Genomic DNA, 16694 nt, shown 5'->3' with positions numbered 1-16694 from the left:
ATACAAAAAATTAGCCAGGCGTGGTGGCAGGCACCCCTAGTCCCAGCTACTTGGGAGGCTGAGGCAGGAGAATGGTGTGAACCCGGGAGGTGGAGCTTGCAGTGAGCTGAGATTGCACCACTGCACTCCAGCATGGGCGACAGAGTGAGACTCCGTTTCAAAAAAAAAAAAAAAAAAAAAAGTCTATATAGAATCTTAACATAGCCTGCTGGAACAATTTTTTTCTAAAGAAAATACATCAAATTGAATAATATTAAATGACAGGAAAAGGAAACACTATAGAAATTTCCTTTAAAAATTAAAAACTATTTCAACTTTAAAATGAATGGGTATTAACAGTTCGGGGAATATATCTGCTTCTTCAAAACAGGCAGAGTAGGAAAAAAATGTTGCTAATTTTTAAGAAATCACATAAATCAGTTTTTTGATCATTATTAAACTATTCATAATAAAATTAACATATTACAACCATTCATACAAATGTTTACTACAGATACACCTGAACTCAAGCAGTATGAACATTTAAATTTATTTTAGGAATGATGAAAAAAATTATTCCAACATTTAAGAGACCACCATTTTGGCCAGGCCCAGTGGCTCACACCTGTAATCCCAGCACTTTAGGAGGCCGAGGTGGGCAGATCACCTGAGGTCAGGAATTCGAGACCAGCCTGACCAACATGGAGAAACCCTGACTCTACTAAAAATACAAAATTAGCTGGGTGTGGTGGCACATGCCTATAATCCCAGCTACTGGGGAGGCTGAGGCAGGAGAATTGCTTGAAACCGGGAGGCGGAGGTTGCGGTGAGCCAAGATCGCACCATTGCACCCCAGCCTGGGCAACAAGAACGAAACTCCGCCTCAAAACAAACAAACAAAAAAGAACACCACTTTTCATTTTACTGAATTACCTTTCCTGTTTAAGAGCATACTCCAACATTTTGATCCTCCTCACAAGATCCTTCTTCAAATTTTCTTGGCCCTTCCTTTCTCCCTGTAGGAAGGCAATCTGGGCCTGAGTAGGGAAAAGACAGACAAAATTCAGTTTAGACCAAAAAAAAAAAGTTTTTTTAACTCAGTAAAGAACCTTTGGAAGTTTGAACAATTAGATGCAAAAATATTTCCTTTACACATTTCTCACAAAGTATGTACAAATATAAAAATGCACTGACTGCAAGGGGGAAAAAGGATTTAAGTTAAAAAGGGCTGGGGGGACATCTAAATGCATTTTACTTCAGGGTAGGGATTTTTCAACACATAGTCCACATCATTTAAGAGTCTACAATATAAAACAACTAATATTGCCGGGTGCAGTGGCTCACACCTGTAATCCCAGCACTATGGGAGGCTGAGGCGGGTGCATCACTTGAGGTGAAGAGTTCAAGACCAGCCTGGCCAACATGGTGAAACCCTGTCTCTACTAAAAATACAAAAAATTAGCTGGGCCTGGTGGCACCTGTAATCCCAGCTACTCTGGAGGCTTAGGCAGGAGAATTGCTTGAACCCAGGAGGCAGGGGTTGCAGTAAGCCGAGATCACGCCACTGCACTCCATCCTGGGTAACAGAGTGAGACTCCATATCAAAAAATAAAATAAAACAACTAATATTAATGCAAACAAATGCAAGGTGTACAGTACAGTTTGCTAAAGTGTTTGTCTTTTTGCCATCAACAGGATCTTTTTATAAAGCAGGAAGGGTTAAAGTAAAATCAGTTCTTATAATCCCCTTGCACAAGCTTCATCATATATTTAAATTTTATGACAGATTCCTTAAGTGACTTTATTTTGGACCTCCCCTACAAACAATAAATTGCTCCCTTTTCTCAATCCCCACCATTTTTCTCACCCACCTTGACATGTAATCCATAGAAAAAAGAAAGTGAAAGTTGGGAAAAGGAAAATTAGAGACAATGGCCTTCTGCCCATTCCTGCCCCCCACCCCAAGGAATTACTAAGACCCTACATTTGAACATGAAACAAACTGTAAACAACTTTTAAAGTCAGTAAAACAGAGGGGTAGGAAAGAGTAGCTCTCCAGAATATTAAAAGAACATTGACAATTGAAATACTATCTTTCACATAAGAAATTGAAACTATGTCACAAACACTAATACTTGTTAAAGTGACTCATAATACCTCTTAAAAGTCATAAGGGCCTCAAAACTAGCTATAAATTTCACTATTCTCACATGTACCACCACGTCCGTCTATTATACTGACCCACTAAGACAGGTAACAATGTTATTTATGTATCTACAGTGCTTTCCATTAAGTGAGCAAGAACTTTACATTTAAGGATGACCTTGCCACATCCCTAAGGAATTGTGAGGATTGTGCAACTCAGGTTTAGCAAGTGAGCCATTAAACTTAATTCTCATTCAAGCTTAGTTTGAATGAGCTTTGTTCCTATTCAGTACCACAAGAAACATAAAATCCAACTTATCTAGTCTCTTATAACTTTCAAAATGTAGGTAGTTTGTTAAGCTTTTGTTTTCATTTCAATGTGCTCTTAAATTTTACATTACAATTAAAGGAAGGATTACATTTATCTTACTGAAATAAAAGTGGTCTGAAAACAATTCAATTGTTTTCAGAGGAAAAGGCATCAAATATCCACAAGACTCTTCTGAAATTATATATTCTGCAGTGGGATAATTATGTTACCTAACCAGAATAGAAATGACACATGCATTTAAAGCTGATAAAAATGAAAGTCGTGTCAAAAGGAAATGACAGCCCAACTTGTCATTTCCAAATGTTTGTCTATGCCAAACATGCTTTGGCATAGAACTTTATATGCTCTTTAAAATGACTTTAATAAAAATAATAAGCTAATCAATGCAATCAAACTTTGAAGGTAATAACAATATCAATTATCAATTTTGTCCTCTCGATACTCCTTGGCTAGTTTTGCATTTCTGCTAACATCATTGGTCCTGGATGATTCTGAAACTTCAATACCATACAATACCATAAAGTCTTTACTGTATATGTTCAACTTCAAGCATAAGAGAAATTACAACTAAAAGTATAATCAGAGGCTGGGCACAGTGGCTCAGCCCTGTAATTAACAGCACTTTGGGAGGCCGAGGCGGGAGGATAACTTGAGCTCAGGAGTTTGAGCCTAGCCTGTGCAACATAGCAAGACCACGTCCCCACAAATAATTTAAAAAATCAGCTAGGCATGGTGGCATGTGTCTGTGGTCCCAGCTACTTGGGAGGCTGAGGCAGGAGAATCACCTCAGCCCAGGAGGCCAAGGCTGCAGTGAGCAGTGATCACACCACCACACTCTAACATGGGTGACAGGGTGAGACCCTGTATCAAAAAAAAAAAAAAAAGGCGGGGGAGGGTGGTGGTAATCAGGGCCAGGCATGGTAGCTAATGCCTGTAATCCCAGAACTTTGGGAGACTGAGGTGACAGGATTGCTTGAGGCTGGAGTTTGAGACCATCCTGGCCAACATACCAAGACATCTCATAAAAAAATTAAAAATATAAAAAATAAAGTACAATCAGATTTCTTCTTTTCCATCAGATGGATAAAGTTCAGTAATTTAATAATATGGTAGAAAACAGACATTTATATGTTAGCTGTGGTGACATAAACCAGTTTCACTTTATAGAGGACAACTGGTAATATCTGTCAAGTTTGTAAATGCATATACCCTTTAACTCAGCAATTTTAGAATGGTATCCTTCAAACATATATTTGCACATATGTGAAATTATGTAATACATGACTGATAAAACACAGACAAGAATATGTATACAACCCAAATGACCACCTAAAGGAGACTGGTTAAATAAATGAATATAATTGAAAGAAAATTAGGACCTGAACTAAGACCTTTGAGAAAAGAGTAAAAGACTATGAGAATAATGTCAATCTTTTACCTTTTTTTCCTCTAGGAAACTTAGATATTAGAAACAAAAAGTCTTAAAACACATTCCTACATAAAAAAAAAAAAAAGAATTCCTTCTGTAAAACGACCTCAGTCGAAAGCATAATAATTGGTATAAATTCTTACTCTTTTAAAATAAAGATTAAATTCCAGCTAAAAATTCTCCAGATATGGCAGTATATTGCTCTTTGAATTGAATTGAGGAAGGGCGAGGGTGAGAGACATAAAAGACGAAAACAGCAAAAGGAAGAAAAAAAGGGAAGGAAAAAAGGTAAAAAGAAAAAGAGGAAAATAGGTCGGACACAGTGGCTCACACCTGTAATCCCAGAACTTTGGGAGGCCGAGGCGGGGGGATCACTTGAGGTCAAGAGTTCGAGACCAGCCTGGCCAACATGGTGAAACCCTGTCTCCACTAAACATACAAAAATTAGCCAGGCATGGTGGCAGGCACCTGTATTCCCAGCTACTTGGAAGACTGAGACAGAAGAATCACTCAAACCCAGGAGGCGGAGGTTGCAGTGTGCAGAGATCACACCACTGCACTCCAGCCTGGGCGACACAGTGAGACTCCATCTTAAAAAAAAAAAAAAAAAAAAGGCAGGGCGCAGTGGCTCACTCCTGTAATCCCAGCACTTTGGGAGGCTGAGGCGGGTGGATCACGAGGTCAGGAGTTCAAGACCAGCCTGGCCAAGATGGTGAAACCCCATCTCTACTAAAAATACAAAAAAAAAAAAATTAGCCGGGCGTGGTGGCAGGTGCCTGTAATCCCAGCTACTTGGGAGGCTGAGGCAGAGAACTGCTTGAACCCAGGAGGCAGAGGCTGCAGTGAGCCGAGACCACGCCACTGCACTCCAGCCTGGGCAACAGAGTGAGACTTCGTCTCAAAAAAAAAAAAAAAAAGTGTTATGAATAAAATGTTTAAAAAATTACAAATCATCATACTGCCATTTATCAGTACAACTAAACCTAATAACAGCATATATTTCTGGAGAAGAAAACTTTGGAATTATCTTCAAGGAAAATGAATGTTGAACTTCCATGATACTTTATACGTATTTTTCACAGTATAGAAAATTATTCACTTCCTGGCCGGGCGCGGTGGCTCACGCCTGTAATCCCAGCACTTTGGGAGGCCGAGGCGGGTGGATCACGAGGTCAGGAGATCGAGACCATCCTGGCTAACACGGTGAAACCCCGTCTCTACTAAAAATACTAAAAATTAGCCGGGCGTGGTGGCGGGCGCCTGTAGTCCCAGCTACTCGGGAGGCTGAGGCAGGAGAATGGCGTGAACCCAGGAGGCGGAGCTTGCAGTGAGCCGAGATCGCGCCACTGCACTCCAGCCTGGGCGACAGAGCGAGACTCCGCCTCAAAAAAAAAAGAAAAAAAAAAAGAAAATTATTCACTTCCTAACCATTATAAACAAAAAAGAGAAAAATAATAGAAGGAAGACATTTTACTATTTAAGTCTGCATGACAAAAAGAAAATTTATTTTTGTATTATTTTCAATTCTAATTTGTCAAAAGGATGTATGTAAATAGGAATATAAATCTTCTATAAACAGGTTTATCTGCATACATAATATCTAATAAACAATTAAAATATTTAAAATGCACCATTTAATTTATTAAAGCCCCCCCACCCCTTTTTTTTTCTTTTGAGACGGAGTCTCGCTCTGTCACCCAGGCTGGAGTGCAGTGCTGCGATTTCGGCTCACTGCAACTTCAGCCTCCCGGGGTCGAAGTAATTCTCCTACCTCATCCTCCTGAGTAGCTGGGACTACAGGTGCACACCACCACGCCAAGCTAATTTTTGTATTTTTAGTAGAGACAGGGTTTTACCATGTTGGTCAGGCTGTTCTCAAACTCCTGACCTCGTGATCCACCCACCTCAGCCTCCCTAAGTGCTGGGATTACACGTGTGAGCCACCACGCCCGGCCTTATTGAAGCCATTTTAAACTACCTTGTATTCTAAAATTTAAAAGGGCTAGGATTCAAAATTGAAATCACTGAGAAGTATATTCAAAATGAAAAATACACAAAATTCTTGGGTTGGACACTTTTCAGTAGCTTTTCAGTTACTTGCTATGGAATATAAAGAGCATTCACTTTTACAAAAATCTAAAATAAAATATTATAAAGCTTGATTAATTTAAGGTTCTCATCTTTTGATTTGAACACAAACTTCAAAGTAAAAGAGGAAATATATAAGTAAAAGTCAATTATATGGTTACAGTGTACAATGAAGTTTCAATAATCGCTTTATGTCTTAATGCCTTCTATAAACTATATCTATTCCCTCTGAAAAGCTTTGGATTATATTATCCTCTTAAATCTAGGCTGCTAGTTTTCTCTGGCACATAATCACTGCCTGTAGCCCTCTCTCTTAAAGACAGTGTCATTATCAGGCTAGGCGCGTTGGTTCATGCCTGTAATCCCAGCACTTTGGGAGACCGAGGCAGGTGGATCACCTGAGGTCAGGAGTTCGAGACCAGCCTGACCAGTATGATGAAACCCCATCTCTACTAAAAATACAAAAATTAGCCAGGCATGGTGGCGTGTGCCTGTAGTCCCAGCTACTCAGAAGGCTGAGACGGGAAAATTGCTTGAACCTGGGAGGTGGAAGTTGCAGTCAGCCAAGATCACGCCACTGCACTCCAGAATGGGCAACAGAGCGAGACTCCATCTCAAAAAAAAAAAAAAAAGTGTCATTATAATTTGGTGACATCAAACTTTACCATCAGAATCACCCAGATGACTTGTTAAAACACAATTTTTTAGGTTCTACCCTCAGAGTTGCTCATTCAGTAGGTCTGGAGTGGGGCCCAAGAATTTGCATTTCTAGTAAGTACCCAGGTGATAATGCTGCTGATCTGGGACCACCCTTGGAGAACCACTGACTTAAACCGTTTGTAACACAGTTAGGAGGCCAAAAACAAAAAACAAAGCAAAACAAAACAAAAAGCAGGAAATAGTCTGTTAAGGAGCAAGGAAAAGAACAGTCCCAGAGGCCGGGCGCAGTGGCTCAGGCCTGTAATCCTAGCACTTTGGGAGGCCGAGACGGGTGGATCACTTGAGGTTAGGAGTTCTTAACCAGCCTGGCCAACATGGTAAAACCCCCATCTCTACTAAAAATATAAAAAAATTAGCCAGGGGTGGTGGCAAGCGCCTGTAATCCCAGCTACTCAGGGGGCTCAGGCAGGAGAACTGCTTGAACCTGAGAGGTAGAGGTTGTGGTGAGTCGAGATCATGCCACTGCACTCCAGCCTGAATGACAGAGCAAAACTGCCTCAAAAAAAAAAAAAAAAAAAAAAAAAAAAGAAGAAGAAGCAAAGAATAGTCCCAGAACCCTACCTCTTTTTTTTCCCCAAAGTGTTGAGATTACAGGTGTGAGCTATCGCGTCCAGCCCCAGAACCCTACCCTTTTTACTCCACAGAAGTTTGGAGTCTTATACAGGCCTTCAAGCTGACAGACGAGTACATACTAGCTTTTTGATTCTCTTCCAAATTCCTTATTTATGACTATACTTTTGGCAGTCTCCTGATAAAATAAAATCTACTAATATATTTCAGTTCAATCACATGTTTGGGAAATACCTACTTCCCATCAAGTCTAAACTGCTGTAAAGGAGAATATAGGAAAAACAAATAAAACCAAGTTTCTACCCACAATGTACTTCCAATCTAGTTAGGGTACAAGACCAGCTTCTACACAAGCTGTGTTATGTTCACAAAAACAGCTAAGAAAAGATAGTGCAGTACTAATAAATGAGGATTCAAGTGATAAAATCAAATATTTATATTTGTTCATTTAACAATATTAACTAAACACCTACTTTGTGCCTGGCAGTTATTGGTACTGGGACTAAAGTAGTGACAAAACAAAACAGAGCTAACAATCCAGTGAATGAAACATATGTTGCCTAAGACATATGTGTACCAGTAGCATATGTTTTATTTACTTAGAACCAGAAACACAGTTGCAGGCAAAAGCAGTGAATATAAAAATAAACACAAAAAGCAACTGGATGCCTATTTAACTCTGGAGTCAAGTAGAGAACTGATGTTCAACTTTAAAATTGCTTGCTTGCTTATTCATTTATTTGTTTATTTATTTGAGACAGGGTCTCGCTCTGTTGCCCAGGCTGGAGTGCAATCATAGCTCACAGCAGCCTCGAAATCCTGAACTCAATCAATTCTCCCGCCTCAGCCTCCCAAGTTGCTGGGACTATAGGCGCATACCACCACATGCAGCTGATTTTAATCTTTTTGATAGAGACAGGGTCTTGCTATGTTGCCAGGCTGGTCTCGAACTCCTAGCCTCAAGCAATCCTCTCACCTTGGCCTCCCAAAGTGCTGGAACTACATGCATAAGCCACTGCACCAAGCCTAAAACCTGTATTCTAATCTGGTATTTATTCTACAGCTAGTTTTACTTTTTTTTTGAGACAGTCTCACTCTGTTGCCCAGGCTGGAGTACAGTGGCGTGATCTCAGCTCACTGCAACCTCCGCCTCCCGGGTTCAAGCAATTCTCCTATGTCAGCCTCCAGAGTAGCTGGGATTACAGGCACCCGCCACTGCGTCTGGCTAATTTTTGTATTTTTAGTAGAGACAGGGTTTCACCGTGTTGGCCAGGCTGGTCTCAAACTCCTGACCTCGGGTGATCTGCCTGCCTCGGCCTCCCAAAATGCTGGGATTACACGCGTGAGCCACCGCACCCGGCCTAGTTTTACATTTTAACAAACTAGTCAGTCTCCTGAAATTTTCCTAATAAATAAAATTACTGTACCATTTTATTTACTTACCTATTGTCACATTTCAAAAAAAGATAAGATGTGAACTTATGGATTATATTGAAAATAAAGATAAATTTCATTTTATGTTTTTTAGAGATGAGGGTCTCTCTTTGCTGCCAGGTTAGGAGTGCAGTGGCATGATCATAGTTCACTACAGCCTTGAACTCCCGGGCTCAAGTGATCCTTCTAGATAACATTTTACCTCTGAAATGCTATAGGAGATACTGGTATATTCTTTCAAAAGCAATCTCTCCATCCCTAAACGTAAGATTACAAACATAGATTTTCGTATACAGAAAACCCTCAACTGCCCAAATTCTCACTTAAAGCACTAAATTAATTACACCCGCATTATCACCTTATGGCAGCTTATAAATAAATGTACATCAGTAGGTTTCTTGAGATCCCAAAGGCTCCCTCAGAACTCGAATCAGTCAGTTAAATTCCCTCAGCACATCTTCCTATCTTTCACCTCTTTATAAATGTTCCTTATGTTTGCTCAAAGGGCTAGAAATTCCATTTTTTTTTAATTTACACACACACACACACACATATATGCAGTTAGCCCTTCATATCCATGAGTTCTACACCTGCAGATTCAGTCAACCATCTATCAAAAACATTCAATAAACAATAAATACAAAATTTTAAAAATACAGTATAACAACTTTTCACAGCATTTACATTAAGTATTATAAATAATCTAGAGATGATTTAAAGTATATGGGAGGGTGTGCATAGTTTATATGCAAATACTAGACCACCTTATATAAGAAAATTGGAACTTGAGCATCCACAGTTTTTTGTATTGGATGGGGGAGTTCCCGGAACCAATACCCTACAGACATCGAAGGATAACTGTATATGTACATATACACATATGTAGAAGAAAAGAGAGAATAAGATATCAATCAGGGGAGGAATTCTGCAGATTTACGGTATGAGACAGTATGATATTCATAGATCTAACATTCATGGTTACCACTGTTTTGAGAGCTACCCAGAAGATACTTTGTTAAGGCAATGGAGAAGCTAGAGGCCCAATCTAGGGGCTAAATGCATGAGTCTAGCCTAACACCAAGCATTTGTTTTTGGAAGTTTTTTTGAGACAGGGTTGGAGTGCAATGGCACAATCACAGCTCACTGTAGTCTTGACCTCCTGGGCTCAGGCGATTCTCCTGCTTCAGCCTCTCGAGGAGCTGGGCCCACAGGTGTGTGCCGCCATGCCCAGCCAAGCATTTGTATTAAAGTTAAAAGGCGATGACTCTAAACAGTTTAAGAAAAAAAATAGGCTGGGCACGGTGGCTTAACCTTGTAATCCCCGCACTTTGGGAGACCGAGGCAGGTGGATCACGAGGTCAGGAGATCGAGACCATCCTGGCTAACACAGCAAAACCCTGTCTCTACTAAAAATACAAAAAAATTACCCGGGTGTGGTGGCGGGCGCCTGTAGTCCCAGCTACTCTGGAGGCTGAGGAAGAATGGCGTGAACCTAGGAGGCAGAGCTTGCAGTGAGCAGAGATCACGCCACTGCACTCCAGCCTGGGTGACAGAGGGAGACTCCGTCTCGAAAGAAAAAAGAAAAAAAACTAAATCTATTGATGTAAAATGCTCTCTGCCCCCACAAAGAAAGAAAAACGTAAGGACTAAGAAAATGGCAGCTCTTAACCAGAAAAAGAACAGAAATGTTCTATATCTCCCCCACCAAAAATCAGTGAACTAATTCAGCAAATGCTCCAACCTGAGCAAAAAGGATTCAAGTGAAATAAAACCTTCATTAAAGTTGAAAAGGATATTAACTTGTAGAATATGCGTACATGTAAGAAACATAACATATTACTCTCAATGGAAATATAATTCAGATAAAGAATTCCACAAAAAGATGTCTTAATCTTAAAATCTGAGGATTTACAGAGCTCTCAGAAAGTATTACTTGCAAATGATAAGTCTTCTATAACGTATGATTTTGTTTATGGTTAGCTCCAAAAGAGTTTTTAACATGTTTTAAACCAACATGATTATCTGTTGATAGGTATGTAATCTCTAAAGAAGTATTCTTCAATAGGCAACACTTCTCATATTTAAAACATTCAGTCTTTATGTATAAATTATGAATCCATAAATCTTAAGGAACTACATAAAGCCCAAACTCTTCCCAACGGAAGAAGGCTATCGACAATCTGTTCCCATCCCCTCTATCTAGTTTTGTCTTCCACATTCCTACTCACACATCCTATGCTCCAATCAAAGTAGACAATTAGGCTGGGCGCGGTGGCTCACGCCTGTAATCCCAGCACTTTGAGAAGCCTAGATGGATGGATCACTTGAACTCAGGAGTTTGAGTCCAGCCATGGGCAACATGGTGAAACCCTGTCTCTACTAAAAACACAAAAATTAGCCCGGTGTGGTGGCTCAAAACTGCAGCCCCAGCTACTCGGGAGGCTGAGGCACAAGAATCGCTTGAATTTGGGAGGCAGAGGTTGCAGTGAACTGAGACTACACCACTGTGCTCTAGCCTGGGCAACAGAGGGGAGGATGGTGGGCAAAGGAAGGAACGAAACTCATAATTTTATATTTTTAAAAAAATAAGTAGACAATTAGTCTTCAGATACTACACCTGAACTTTCCCAGCTCCATGCCTTGGCTTATACCCTTCTCTCTCCTACCTCTCCAAATGCCCTTTCATTTTCGGATTCTACCAATGTCCTAGTCTGAGCCTACACACACCACAGTAATCCCTTCTCTGAATTCCAAGAGCATTTCTTATTTTCTATTTAAAAACAAAACAAAAAAACCTCTGTATGTACATATTATTTTAACACTTTATGAGACTTATATTAATGTTCAGCAAAAAGGCAAGAAAATAAGGACTTTGGCATACTTAATATGTATCACGTACTCTACCAAACACCTTCTATAATTAATCTCATTTAATTAGGACTATGACATAATTATTGTCTTGTTCTCTTTTTAATTTTCAGAATGTTCACAATTTATCTCATCCCAAACCAGATAAGCCCTCTAAAGGCAGAAGCCTTCATTCATGCACTCAACATAAAATAATTAAGTGCCTACTAAGTGCTTCCCACTTGTATTGAGGACACACAAAAAGCGGATTTTTGCATTCTACTAGATTATAAATCTGCTGAGGACAACAGCTAAATAAAAATAGACTCAACTGTTCCATCCCAAAGTGCCTTGCAATACTGTGGTTATTCAATGTTATTTGATTTAAAAGATAAAAGTTCAATCACAGTAAATGGAAAAAAAAAGGCAAGAACATACAAAGTAGAAGTATAAACAATAATTACCATAAACTAGAAAGTCTGTTTTTCCTTAACCTTTGAACATTTTTTTAATTCTCAGTTTTTTTGCCTATACAAAGGTGGCAATGAAATGTGAATTAGAGCTCCTATTAATAAAACAAAATAAATAAAAAATGTTGGTATTAACATGTAAATAATAAATTTATAAATATTATAAATATTACGTACTTAGACAAAAGCAAAGTAACAAAAGCAGATAGGAAATATCATGAAAACAATTTCTCTAAAAAAAAACTTATGATGCCTAATCCCCTGAATAAAGACATTTAAGCCTTTCTTGCTTCATATTTAGACAAAAATCTTCCTGCTTGCTTATGTTCCTATTTCATCTCTGAAAAGACTGTAAGCAATCAGTTGTCCGAGACACCATTCTTGGACAGTAATAGTTCTTGGACAGTAATAGTGTGCTGTCCTTAGTATATGAAGATGTAATTACTGTAGTAACAATAAAAACCTAAGCTTTCAGATTGGATTCTGTTTTGGTTTTATTTTCTTCTACCACTACAATAAATGACACATCATCTTTTACTCTAACGATAAATGGTGCATAATTTTAAGACAATTATGTGGAATTAAGAGAGAAATTCATGCTTATGGAACACAATTTATATTCTGTGAAGTATTAACAACGACTAAGTGAATGAACACGTAATCTGATTTAACTAACACCATCTTATTAATTGATATTACATATATATAGATCAAAATTTTGTAATATATTGAACAGGACTTAACAGAAAACTACATGTATGTAAGTGACTAATAATCTTTCAATACGATGATGAAGCCAACAGAAAACTATAAAAACTATATTTGAGAAAGATGGAAAGTGGTAATAGGAGTATGCATGTTCTCCAACTTCTAAATTAGAGAAAATCTTATGAGTCAGCAAGTTAACATTTAATTTGATTATTTTTGATGTTACCAGCCCCAGAAATAGCATTCTGAAACAGATTACAGGCTTTCTTCTTTCTGTTTGTTGTTACATCAACTATCACAACTCACCTTTCATTTTGTTGCTGAATTTTCAGAATAAAGCATGTGTGTTAAAATTCTCCTTCTGAAATAATCTTTCTATGTTCTTACATATTTAGGTTTGGAATATGGTTCATGATGGCAGAATTGTCCAGGTCAATATAGTAAAATACTCTGACCAAGACAGTAGGACCCAGACTCAAGCTGAGGAAGAGATAAATAAGCTCAGTTAAAAAGAAAAAGAGGGCCGGAAACGGCTCATGCTTGTAATCCCAGCACTTTGGGAGGCCAAGGCGGGCAGATCACCTGAGGTCGGGAGTTCGAGACAAGCCTGACCAACATGGAGAAACCCTGTCTCTACTAAAAAATACAAAATTAGCTGGGCGTGGTGGCGCATGCCTGTAATCCCAGCTACTCGGGAGGCTGAGGCAGGAGAATTGCATGAACCAGGGAGGTGGAGGTTGCGGTGAGCCAAGATCATGCCACTGCACTCCAGCCTAGGCAACAAGAGTGAGACTGTCTCAAAAAAAAAAAAAAGAAAGAAAGAAAAAGAAAAAGAGATCGGGCATAATGGCTCAAGCCTATAATCTTATCACTTTGGGAGGTCAAGGCAGGAAGATGGCTTGAGCCCAGGAGTTCAAGACTAGCCTGGGCAACACACTGAGAATCCATGTCTACAAAAAACTAAACAACTTAGCCGAGCATGGTGGTGCACACCTGTAGTCTCAGCTACTTGGTTGGGAGGCTCAAGTGGGAGGATCACTTGAGCCAGTGAGGTTGAGGCTACAGTGAGTCATGTTTGTACAACTGCACTTCAACCTGGGCTACAGAGTGAAATCTTGCCTTAAAAAAGAAAGAAAAGAAAAAAAAAAGAGAAGAAGGAAAGAAGAAAGAAAAGAAATCTGCTGCATAGACATGACCATATTCATTTGAAAGCAAGTTAATAAATATGTATCTTGAAAAGATAGTTTAGAAAAGAAACTTACAGGCTATGACCAGAGTGATTATAAAACACTCTCTTAACACTTAGCAGGAGGAGGAAAAAGTGTATTCTTTAAAATGACTTCATTACTAGTAAATAGTTATATACAAGAAAAGTAGGGGGAAAAAGGCAAAGAAATATGAAACTAAGTCAATGAAAAGCAAATAGGCTATGATCACACATCTAAAGGCCATGAACATGGCAATGAGTATTTTAAAGAATCTAAAAAGTGTACTTTGAATTTTAAAGTATTTTGAGAGATTAATTTTATAAAAGGAAAAAGAGTGTTATCATGCAGAAGGAACATACTTAGTATAATCAAAAGTTTAAGAAATTGGCCAGGCGTGGTGGCTCACACTAGTAATATCAGCATTTTGGGAGGCCGAGGCGGGCGGATCACCTGAGGTCAGGAGTTCAAGATCGGCCTGGCTGACATGGCAAAACACCGCCTCTACTAAAAGCACAAAAATTAGCCAGGTGTGGTGATGCACACCTGTAATCACAGCTACTTGGGAGGCTGAGGCACAAGAATTGCTTGAATCTGGGAGGCAGAGGTTGCAGTGAGCCAAGATCATGTCACTGTACTCCAGCCTGGGCAACAGAGCAAGATTCTGTCTCAATTAGAAAAAAAAAAAAAGACTTTAAGAAATTAAGGAAAGCTGAGTGTAAGGAAACCTTTTCAAGGGTAGTACGAGTATAGCTCAAACCTGGTTTGAATTCCAGCTTTGTCACTTACTGGGTAAGTAAGTAGCAGCCTTAAGCCCAACTGGTGTTTGCTATTTGCATGTATTTTCATAAATAAAAGTGGTCTGCAATGTTTTTACAGTGTTGTCAAACTTCAAGGTTATTAAAACTATTAATATCCTGTTTAATGTTTAAGAATAAATAACTATTTGATATCTTTTAACTATTGTCCTATCACTGACTTTTAAGACTCTTAATGACAATTCTGCGATTTTTCATGTAATCATCCTTTATATCTTACTTAGCAAGTTCTCTATTAGACATAATATATGTCTGCTGAATGAAATTTAATTACAGATATCTTTGAACATTTATTAAATTTAAATTATATTTGTACTTGTAAGAAATATTTAAACAATGCTTTATTTTTCTAAACTAAAAGAAAACCAATAGCACAAACCTTCATTTTCTAAGTGTGTCAAGTTTTTTTGTTTGTTTGTTTGTTTGTTTGTTTGTTTGCTTGTTTGTTTTTTGAGACTGAGTCTCGCTCTGTCGCCAGGCTGGAGTGCAGTGGTGCGAGCTCGGCTCACTGCAACCTCCAACTTGCTGGTTCAAGTGATTCTCCTGCCTCAGCCTCCCGAGTAGGTGGAATTACAGGCACGTGGAATTACAGGTCAGGTCGATCTCCTGACCTCGTGATCCGCCCGCCTCGGCCTCCCAAAGTGCTAGGATTACAGGTGTGAGCCGCCACGCCCAGCCTGTTTTTTGTTTTAATCAAGCTATTGCGTGGGATACACTGTACTGACATTCTTTTTCCGAAGCCACTCAGGGATCTCCTGTTGCTTTTACAGACCAATTACCTAATATATCATACACCATACCTTATCTCAGATACATTAATTAGACGTGATGATAATATCTAGCTTTCCCACTGTGGCTTACAAAGCACTTTCATATACCTATCTTATTCGCATTATATATCTTAATTCTTCACAGCAGTAACATGAGGTAGGAATCAAAAATAGATTCAAAAAAGGCATTGAACAAAATTCAACATCTATTCTTTCCTTATTATTATTATTATTATTTTTTGCAGTGACAGGGTCTCAGTATGCTGCCCAGACTGGTCCCAAACTCCTGAGCTCAAGCAATCCTCCCACTTCAGCCTCCCAAAGTGCTAGGATTACAGGCATGAGCCACCATACCCAGCCAGCATCTAGTCTTTTTAAAGTTCATTTTGCCACTTAATAGTAGAAATAGTTTCTGACACAAAATCACTATTCTGTAAGCATTTGCTGAACAGAATAAAAGTAAATAAAACAGGTTTCAAAAAGTGATTCAAAATAGTGTAACAACTAAAAGTATATTAAATCAGAAGTAATATACTAGGGAAAGACCACGATACAGTATTTAGGACAAAAAGGAATAATCCTGAAAAGAACCTGAATCCATTCACATTCTAACCAATATACTGTAGTAAAATCTATTCATTCATTTACTGAGTACCTACCACGTACCAAAACTTTGTTTAACCATTTGGGTCATATTCCCACCATAGACATAGTTCAATTTTTCATTGAACTTATAATCTACATAAAATACTGATAGTTTAATTTTTTTAAAGTACTTTTTACATTCTTGTAGAAATAGTATAACCCTTTCTGATTACTGAAGAAATGAACATTATAATCGGAGTTAAGATATATGTAGTAAACATATTCAAATGAGGCATTTTATATAAGATGTACTTCAAAGGAAAAGTAATAGAAGAAATATAAGAGAAATAATTTTAAAAAGGTTACCTTCTTAAAAGGTGAATATTAGTCAATATTAATAAACAAGATAGCCAGATTCTACTCAGAAACAAATGGCAGGAGGTTGATGAAGAACCATGAGAATATATAGAGCTGAATCATCACACGGAAAACTGCAGAGTCTAATTAGTAATAAAAAATACAAATTATCACAGTTGAAAATATTAATAGTTGGTGAAGCTGAGTAAAAGTTTCCTGTATTCCTCTTGAAACTTTT

The 16694-nt window shown here is 38.5% G+C and overlaps 1 protein-coding gene across 3 annotated transcripts in view; it reads right to left on the bottom strand.

Annotated features, from left to right (window-relative positions):
* Positions 1 to 16694, bottom strand: part of STRN (striatin) — a 120749-nt gene that overhangs the window by 78086 nt on the left and 25969 nt on the right. For all 3 annotated transcript variants that reach the window (XM_031008128.3, XM_031008129.3, XM_055377716.2), the window contains exon 2: positions 913 to 1016. In XM_031008128.3, the coding sequence (XP_030863988.1) occupies positions 913 to 1016 (104 nt within the window). The remainder of the gene's footprint in view (positions 1 to 912; positions 1017 to 16694) is intronic.

The sequence above is a fragment of the Gorilla gorilla genome, chromosome 12, assembly GCF_029281585.2.
Source record: "Gorilla gorilla gorilla isolate KB3781 chromosome 12, NHGRI_mGorGor1-v2.1_pri, whole genome shotgun sequence".
NCBI classification, from domain to species: Eukaryota; Metazoa; Chordata; class Mammalia; order Primates; family Hominidae; genus Gorilla; species Gorilla gorilla.
Note: the sequence above shows the minus strand (reverse complement) of the source record. Positions and strands in the feature narration are given on the sequence as shown.